Below are 10230 nucleotides of genomic sequence, written 5' to 3'. Positions count from 1 at the left end.
TATCTTACAGCCTTTCATCTGCTTACCTTTTATCAAAGCTATCCTCTTCCTCAAAAGTAGTTCTGAGTTTGGTTAGCTGCATTCCCATCACCTGGACTCCTTCCTGACAAGATCCAGTTTGTTAAACATCTTTGAAAATGCTTGTCTTTTTTCACATATACCTTATACCTTCTCATATCTTGCTGGCACTTCTACTGTCTGTTCTCTACTGAAATTCAGCTCCATATGCCATACATATAACCAAACATTCCAGTCCTTGTAAAAAGTACACACTTCAAATTCCATATCTGTAAGGGATGTCATAGGTATTAGTAGGTAGGCAACTACCGACCAGGGAGGTATATTACCAGTACTAACCACCTGGGTATTGAGGGTTAGTGATGGCTGCATAGTGAACCAGCATTTTAGCATGTCAAACTGAACTTCTCTTTCTGTCCATAAACATTTAAACTCTCCTTTTTGGCAAGTAAATTTGGAAGCTCGTAATTACCTTTCATCAATTTATCCATGTAAGGTAGAGAGTTCCTTACTGTCCTGTCCTACAAAATATACTTAAACCTACATGAAAATAATTCTTAATGTCAGTCAATCAGACAGCAGATCTACAGAGGATTCAACTTAAGCTTTTCTATTAAAGTGATAGGTTATTCCAGAATTTCACTATAACATCAGATAATACAGATTGTGCAATCTTAGACTTTAGCTTCTTTTGTATTCACAAGGTGAATGATACCATAACCCCCTTTTATGTAAAGATTTATTACTCGAAAATGCATCGATACTGATGACTGAATCATGTAAGAAAAAGGACACTGACATAGCCCTTTTACTAGTCTTTACTGACAAATTATTGTAAACTAAACAAATAAGGTCACCTGTCCTGTGTAAAAACAATAGCAACTGTATCAATCTCATAAGTATACTGAATTAAATTCCCCTTTCACAGCACATAATATGAAATAATTCCCATAATGGTATATATAATTTTCTTTCTTCGTTACTCCACTGAAATAAACGAAGTTGAAAATACAAGTCATTTAGTTAAAATCAGATCAAATATTTAAGTCCTGGGCCATATTTTGAGGACTTGTTTTGGTACAATATGATAACTTTAACTGCTAGTTTAAGCTCCATACTTGTAAATGCTCAAGAGGAAAATCCTTGAAAACAAATATCTACTCAAGATTTTTTTTAACTGGTGGAAAATTTAACCCAGTCGCTCAGGTTTCACCGAGTTTTGGTAGCTGGTGACTCCCTGAGAGTACTAAATATTCAACCCATATGGGTCTGAAGTCGGGTGTAATTATGGCATATCTGAACAAACATATATTCTTTCCATCTGGATATCAGTAAACCTACTAGTAAGGCCTTTGTAAAAAATAGTGGCTTTGTCATATAATTACTGATATCAGTTCAAACTAGATGTCATTTTATCCACAGATCATAAAGCAGACTTTCTTTATCTTCAAGCTCATCACCACAATGATAAGAGTAACTACACCTTACACACATCTGTGAAAAGAAACAAATCCAAATACCCAAACACATAATAAACATTATCAATCCTACATATTAAAGGTTTGCATAAAAGAAATAAAAAGAAAAATAATGCTTAGCTCACTAGAACTATCAGTAACCTAATTAGATTTACTAATAGTATTAAACTCTATTTTTCGAAAATTCTGATAAAATTGAGAAAGAGGCAAATCAATTGTCAGTTTTGTGAACATACTTGAAATCTCATGGTCTACTGCACATTTCATTACAGAGAATTCTATCCATCCTTTCTCCATTACAAATCTCGAAATATACTTTCTGCACTGGTTTCTAAACTATATAAAATATCATGCATTTCACTAATAATAAGGATTTATGGTGAAAGTTGGTTTTTACCCACTGTAGTAGTGCAAGCTGGTACTACAGCTTTTCATATTTAACTCCATAGGGCCTTCATGGCTGTTTGTCACATTTCACTCAATTTTTGACTGAATCCAAGCAGTGGTGTTACCAGATTATGTTTTATGGTTACACCCCTGGTGAAAAGTTACCTTCAGTGAGGTTGCATCATTGTCAATAAATGAAAAGGAGTACAATCTCATCTAAGATCCTGATCCAAAAGAATCCATCATTTCCCTGCCATTGGATGTAGGACAGCCTTGAATCTGCAGGAGCCCCGTTAAAGGGGTACAAGGGTTACATAGTTAATTAATTATTTGTCATATCCTTAATGAAAAGCAGGGTAGTTTAAAAAGAATTTTAAACAACACCGTCAATATAGCTCTGTGAACTTGATGGACTCATTCTATAGCAGAAGTATGTGCCTTGACATCATCACACAAAATAACTACAAAAAATGTTGTAAAATTTCTTTATGATACAGAGAAATCTTAAAAAATACAGAGAACTAAAATCCATCTGCAAGTCATACAAACTTTTCACCTAATAATCAAAGATGGCTATTATGGAAGTGACCCAAGGTTGGCACAGTTAAGAAGGGAAAGGTAATCATTGTTATATTGGACACAAATCTCTACTTTCTCTTGAAGGATATAACACCATAACGAAGATCAATGGAATAAAGTTTAACCAGGCCAGCTTACATCATAGCATAATTACAGACTTTACTTCTCCTGCTTGGATGAGAGGCCTCATCTTCAGTCTGATTTGCAGCATACATAGTCAAAACTCCTGATATCAATATGAGACCAAAATTTCCCTAACAACTTTAAGAAAGAAAAGAACCTGTGTTCACTTGAAATACATAAACCTGACTCTTGTACCTTATATGAATCAAATGCTATGAATAATATGAACATTCAGATACACAAAGGGTCACAAAAAAGTTTTGTTATAAAATATTCTCTGCCTTTTTCATACAAGCTAATTTTCCACCAGTATATCATCGAACCAAAAGATAATGCCTTTACATTAATTCATTTCATTATTAGCCTTATGACTCATTCTGCAATATGGAAAGGGTATAACTAACAGTTTCAAGATGAAAAGCTCAGTATGATGAGGTTTTCAGTCTAAGTAATCACATTAATATTCTCAGTCAATAGTAAATATATGCAAGTACAAAGTACAAAATAAGGATAAAAGACAGTATTAATCATTTGTATATCATGTTTGCTAATACTGTAGTCTGTTTATGTCTGAGATGAGGGATTTATTCAATACAGCATACTCAACAATAATCAAAGGTGTCACATTCAAAACTAACCATTTGCAACCATGAAAATGCTACTCACATGGTGGGAGGCATCACAATCAATGGATATACATCATTTATACAAATTCCTTCTGCTCTTCACATTCACTTAAAACATCATGCTTTAAGCAACAGATTCTCTTTTTAGTCATGAAATTGCTCTCAGTACAAGGCTCAAGGATTTTTCTTTTCGTAAAATATGACAAACTGAAAACTATGGAAATAAGTTACTGAACACTAACGCACTGCAGAACACAAACTTTTTCTGATAAAAGGAAAATAGCAAAACAATAACCTGATTTTCTAATTGTTAACACTTCTTATTTGTCCTAGACAGCACCAGAAAATTTTTTAGCTTGATAAAAAAATATCAATGCAACACCCCAAATTATCAACCTATTGTTCTAAGCAAAAATGTAGTATTACTTATACTGTCTCCTAGTTTGTGCCTGTCGAAGGCCCTGATAATAACCTGTGTGATAACCAGTCATGTACCAACTCATCAGCATAGTGTGGAGGGCCTCAGATGTCTGTGGGTCACTGCTCAGATCCATGGTAAGGGCCGGTGGTGGTGGAAGTTGTGGGAGGTGTGGCTGAAATGTTTACAAGTTTACTGTAACACAAAACAATCATTCTAACAAGTGAAAGAAATTACTGATAAAGAAAAAGCTCTCTAACATTAACTTTAAATCTTGTATATAACAGGAACTTGTCAAATAAAAACATTAAAGATGAAAAACCAAAGGTTAACTTCAAAAACATCCTTAAATTACAAATCACTATTCTCCAGATTAGTATGTTCAAATGTTGCACAAATCTGAAATAATTCTCAAGTAAATACAGATAATCTTGTGTGGAATATGGAGCAAATTACAATACAAAATGACATATAATCAGAAAAGCTGCACCTTATTCTTGCATTTGTACTAACAACATACTTAAATACAATTCATACGTACCGGTGGTGTGAAATGACCTCCACCTGTACGGAAGTTTGGAGGTGGCATCTGTTAAAATAAACAATGATTAATTGGAATTCTTTTTAGAAGTAACCAGCAATTTCATTTTTACTTCTCGTAATACAAACTGTGTGTATAATTCAATAAAAAAAATGGGTTAACCATGACTGACAATTGGTGAACCAAACAATATCAGCAAATACTTTAGAAATTAATAATTTCTTATTCTATATAAATATGAAAAAAAAATTTCTTGTTTTACTACTCTTTCTTACATCATCAATTTGAATCACACCAAATATCATTCTTATCCATTTAATTTCCAAAAATCCACCTCTTTTGTTCTTTTGCATTTAGGGCCCAAGACTTAAAACCACACAGCACATCAAGACTACTAAAACATCAATCAAATCCATACTTGCTCTCACAGAGAAAGACATTTCCTTCCACAGTCCTCAATGCAACAATGATCCTTGCCCCTTCTGGTTCACTTCAATTTCAATTGTTCCATCTGCTACCATGTCAAATTCTAGGTATCTAAAACACTTCACTTCAGGTTCTCTCCATTCAAATTCTCAATCAAACTAACCTGTCTCAACCTCCTACTACATGTCAGATTCTTATCTTTTTTCAATAACTTTCATATCTTCCTTTTATACACTCTTCCAACCTCAGACACAAGCTTCTGCAGAGTCAGCCACTAGAGATGTGTCATTTGTAAACTGCAAATGACATCTTCCAGGCCCCTAACTCCCATCATGCTATACACCTACCCTCTCTTCACAACCCTCAAATTTACCCTCCTCACCATCCCTTCCATGAACAGATACAAAATCTTTATTATACTTCCAATGCTTGCAGCTACAGAAACCTCTACATGTGTTTTCTCCAAACAAAATTATCATAACTATCTGCTGAGTAATGTGCTACTGGTATCCCATATATGTATAAACATGCTCATTGACTCAAGTATGAAATAAAAGTTTGGCTTATCACACTAGTTTTAATACAGAGATATCCATCTTAAATTATTTAGATGACAATGTTCCAGCATTAATATAATTTAGTACATATAATAACAATATACTTCACTGTTAAAAACTCCAATAAAGACATCAATTGAACTAAGTAACTGGAAAGAGAAAGTCTACACAGTACCATTCCTGGATGGGATGGTGGCATATGAGGTGTTCTATGTCTTTTACAAGTGCGTTCGCCATCAGTGTCAGACTGCAGGTCACTCTCAATAACAGAACTACACAGGTCACTTTGCTGAAAAAGAGTCCTTCTATTAGTCGTATAATAGAAAACAAAGCCAATCATACACCTTTAGTTTATAAATAAATAGCCTTCCTTATTATTCACACAGATATCAGGGTGTCTGTAGTAGTTGTAGTCAAGAAAAAGTGAGATCAGAGTAACACCATATGTGAAACTAACAATGCAAAAGGCACTTAAGATGTCTACCTGTCAATCAATTCATTATCCTCAACCTATTTCTAATGAGGTGACAAACATAAACCTCCTCAAAAATAATAAGAGGAATTCTTACTTTTTGACCAGGCACTCTAGGTAAATCTGTCAAAGGAGTCCACAATGTATTAAGGAAAAACGTAGGTTTTTGAAGGTTGAAAAAAAAATTCTCCAAAGTGGTGCCCTGTAAGCAATGTGATAATCCTTGGGGGAACATCAGGGTTAGTATAATTTCTGTCCCCTTAAAATCGTCAAGGAAGGTCTCATTTACATGTCAAACTGGTTCACTGGCAGCTTAGAAGCAATCTACCAAAATGACCACACCATCCGACCTGCTCCAAGCCATTCTGAACCTAAAATTCACATATTGCAGTGCCAATCTACAGTGGTCACAAAAGGAAGAGAAATAGGCTTTTGAAAAAGGAGGAAATGCTGGGTAGGGCAAGAAAACAGAAAAAATCGATTGCTGGACACCACCTCAATGAAAAAGTTCTTCAACCATATAAACCTACATTTCTCTCTATAGCCTGTCCCAAGAGTAAGGACAACACTTTACCTCCCAGGCCTCCCCAACACCAAGCATTCTTTAGAACCACCCTTAAAATCATCAAGGAAGCTCTCATTTACATGTTAAACTGGTTCACTGGCAGCTTAGAAGCAATCTACCAAAATGGCCACACCATCTGACCAGCTCCGGGCCATTCTGAACCTAAAATTCACATATTGCAGTGCCAATCTACAGTGGTCACAAAAGGAAGAGAAATAGGCTTTTGAAAAAGGAGGAAATGCTGGGTAGGGCAAGAAAACAGAAAAAAATCGATTGCTGGACACCACCTCAATGAAAAAGTTCTTCAACCATATAAACCTACATTTCTCTCTATAGCCTGTCCCAAGAGTAAGGACAACACCTCACCTCCCTGGCCTCCCCAGCACCCAGCATTCTTTAGAACCACCCTTACATTACATCCTTCGCCATCCCATCCATGAACAGACTAAAAATCCTCACCATTCTACACGTGTGCAATAATCTATGCTTAAAAATATTAAAATTGCTTTCGAACATGTGGATAAAGATATGTTTGGTAAACTATCAACATGTTAGACTACCATTGAATGATGCATCCAGTTTTCAAAGGTTCAGATGATGTCTGTACATGTTGTTTGCTATGATTAACATATACGAGTAAAGGGTATGAACCCAGATTAATTTTCTCACATTTTTCTTCTACATAAATCATTAGGGTTAATAAAGAAAAATGAAATAATCTGGCAAATGACCAAGTGACTACCAGTGTGTGATGGGATGAGTGGCTATTTTTACATATCCATACTTAGTAATCAGCAGGTGACATTCATTTTGGCACTGGTTAGGCATATTTCTTATTATCATTATACTTTGTCATTGTCTCCCGCATTAGCAAGGTAGTGCAAGGAAACAGACGAAAGAATGGCCCAAAACACCCCTATACACATGTATATACATGCATGTCCACAAATGCACATATACATACCTATACATTTTGAAAAAGGAGGAAATGCTGGGTCGAGCAAGAAAACAGAAAAAATCGATTGCTGGACACCACCTCAATGAAAAAGTTCTTCAACCATATAAACCAACATTTCTCTCTATAGCCTGTCCCAAGAGTAAGGACAACACCTCACCTCCCAGGCCTTCCCAACACCCAGCATTCTTTAGAACCACCCTTACATTACATCCTTTTAACGTAAACATATATATACACATGCAGACATATACACATGTACATAATTCATACTGCATGCCTTTATTCATTCCTGTCACCACCCCGCCACACATGAAATGACAACCCCTTCCCCAGCATGTGCATGAGGTCGTGCTAGGAAAAGACAACAAAGGCCACATTCATTCACACTCCGTCTCTAGTGGTCATGTATAATGCACAGAAACCACAGCTCCCTTTCCACATCCAGGCCCCACAAAACTTTCCATGGTTTACCCCAGACGCTTCACATGCCCTGGTTCAATCCATTGACAGCACATCGACCCGGTATACCACATCGTTCTAATTCACTCTAATCCTTGCACGCCTTTCACCCTCCTGCATGTTCAGGCCCTGATCGCTCAAAATCTTTTTCACTCCATCCTTACACCTCCAATTTGATCTCCCACTCCTCCTCGTTCCCTCCACCTCTGACACATATATCCTCTCTGTCAATCTTTCTTCATTCATTCTCTCCATGTGACCAAACCATTTCAAAACACCCTCTTCTGCTCTCTCAACCACACACTTTTTATTACCACACATCTCTCTTACCCTTTCATTTCTTACTCGATCAAACCACCTCACACCAAATATTGTCCTCAAACATCTCATTTCCAACACATCCACCCTCCTCCACACAACTCTATCTATAGTCCACGCCTCGCAACCACATAACATTGCTGGAACCACTATACCTTCAAAAATACCCATTTTTGCTTTCCGAGATAATGTTCTCGGTTAGGCATACGAATAAAAATTTGACACTTATTTTGTGACCTTAACATTGTGAGTGTAGCAGAATGATGAAAAGGTTCATTTGCAGACATATATACATATGGCAAGTTATAGTATACTAAAAAATACACAATAAAGTTTATCATATGGGTTCCTGAAATAAATAAAGAATATCAACTTTCCAATTACCTCTTGGTCCCTTGAACTTCAAATCTATGATATCTGTGTCCCTACCCTTTATCAATAAAGTTCATCATATAAACTCCTAATATAAGAAAATCCTGGTTCTTCTCACCTCTGACTGGCCATCATCAGCAAGGTCCATCTGTTTACGACGAGCTGCATCTCCAAGTGATTTTAAAAGTCTATGTATTGGTACCTCTTCTTCATTGTTATACCCTACATAACGGACAGTGCACATGCCATTTGTACAGCTCAATGAAACAACTGTTGCTTCATACCAGATTCCATCTTCACTAAATCGTGAACGGCATGGATCCCCAACGTGCCACTGAAAAATCAATTTACTTTATTGTCTAACATAAATTCCCTTATTATTCATTTCTTGCTTTCCTACTCCTTAAACATGGTATCACATTTTACTTTTGATTTGTATTTCAAATTTTGTATGTAATTTTCTTTTTCTTTCAAACTATTCGCCACTTCCCGCGTTAGCAAGGTAGTGTTAAGAACAGAGGACTGGGCCTTTGAGGGAATATCCTCACCTGGCCCCCTTCTCTGTTCCTTCTTTTGGAAAATTAAAAAAAAAAAAAAAAAAAATGAAAGGGGAGGATTTCCAGCCCCCCGCTCCCTCCCCCTTTAGTCACCTTCTACGGCATGCAGGGAATACCTGTGAAGTATTCTTTCTCCCCTATCCCCAGGGATATTTTACCTTTGATTTGTATTTCAAATTTTGTATGTAATATACTCTCTTAAAATCATAAAGTAAAAAACAGAGCTAACTGGAATGAATTCTAATGCTCATGAAATATACCATTCCCTGTGAGTTCCATCCCTGACAGCAATGAAAGACATAATCTATGCACATACAGTCTTCAGGCATTAAAAGAACAAAAACATACATCCATCTTTTTCTTGTTCCTCTTCTTTTTCTTCTTCTTAGAATTTGTGCTGCTCTGGTCTCTAGTCTCTGTCATACTCTCTCCAGCTTTCTGCATTGTCTCAGACTGTTCACTTTCAGTTGTGTTTGTGGCTGAGAGTCTCTGTTGTAATTTTCGACGAACTCTGGCCATAGCCTCATCATATCGTTGGATCAATAAAGTGTCATCCCAAATCTCTTCGTGGGTTAGATCCTCCTGATGAAATAAAAAGGAAATATAAGTCAAACAATATCCCTATTAATCATACCCTGATATCAATGCAATTTAGAAGTGTAGCACATATATAAAAAGCAAACTGAATGCTGTATCATGAAGCCATTAAGCAAACAAACAAATAATAAAATAGTTACAGAAAAATCAGAAGCACTTTCCAAGCATAAGTGAGGAAACAGAATCCGTAAACTATCATAAAGAGTGAAAGAACTCAAACTTCAAAGCGTAGGAAAGAAAAATAGATATATACATGATATACTTATGTATTTGGACAAACTGAGGATAAAAATTAGTACCATGGGCCTCAAACCTTGTCAACATGGAAGAAAAACCATTATCAAGCCATAAAGAATACTAGAATATATTATATATTATCCCTAGGGATAGGGGAGAAAGGATAATTCCCACGTATTCCCTGCGTGGTGTAGAAGGCGACTAAAAGGGAAGGGAGTGGGGAGCTGGAAATCCTCCCCTCTCGTTTTTAATTTTCCAAAAGATGGAACAGAAAAGGGGGCCAAGTGAGGATATTCCTTCAAAGGCTCAGTCCTCTGTTCTTAACGCCACCTTGCTAAGGCGGGAAATGGCAAATAAGAGCCCCGCAAGTACGATAAAAAGACTATCCAATGTACTACCAGGAGAACTGAGAAATATTTATGAAACAACTACAGGAACATTTTTCCTCATTCCAATTTTCTAAGTTTAAGTTTCTCAAATCATATATTTTTTTTCTAACTATAAAATAGAGGGTTTGTAGTTGTTTCAGGAAAATGCACAAA

At 36.2% G+C, this 10230-nt stretch overlaps 1 protein-coding gene across 3 annotated transcripts in view; it reads right to left on the bottom strand.

Moving 5' to 3' along the window:
* Nucleotides 1-740: 740 nt before the first annotated feature.
* The window catches only part of Smn (survival motor neuron), a 36294-nt gene continuing 26804 nt past the window's right edge, over nucleotides 741-10230 (bottom strand). For all 3 annotated transcript variants that reach the window (XM_071670675.1, XM_071670674.1, XM_071670676.1), the window contains 5 exons: nucleotides 9203-9436; nucleotides 8416-8631; nucleotides 5329-5442; nucleotides 4171-4218; nucleotides 741-3804 (listed from right to left, as the gene is read on the bottom strand). In XM_071670675.1, coding sequence (XP_071526776.1) covers nucleotides 3634-3804; nucleotides 4171-4218; nucleotides 5329-5442; nucleotides 8416-8631; nucleotides 9203-9373 — 720 coding nt within the window. In that variant the 5' untranslated portion in view covers nucleotides 9374-9436 and the 3' untranslated portion in view covers nucleotides 741-3633. The remainder of the gene's footprint in view (nucleotides 3805-4170; nucleotides 4219-5328; nucleotides 5443-8415; nucleotides 8632-9202; nucleotides 9437-10230) is intronic.

The sequence above is a fragment of the Panulirus ornatus genome, chromosome 15 (assembly GCF_036320965.1).
Source record: "Panulirus ornatus isolate Po-2019 chromosome 15, ASM3632096v1, whole genome shotgun sequence".
Taxonomy (NCBI): Eukaryota; Metazoa; Arthropoda; class Malacostraca; order Decapoda; family Palinuridae; genus Panulirus; species Panulirus ornatus.
The sequence above is the reverse complement of the archived record's forward strand: the minus strand, read 5'-3'. Positions and strand labels throughout refer to the sequence as shown.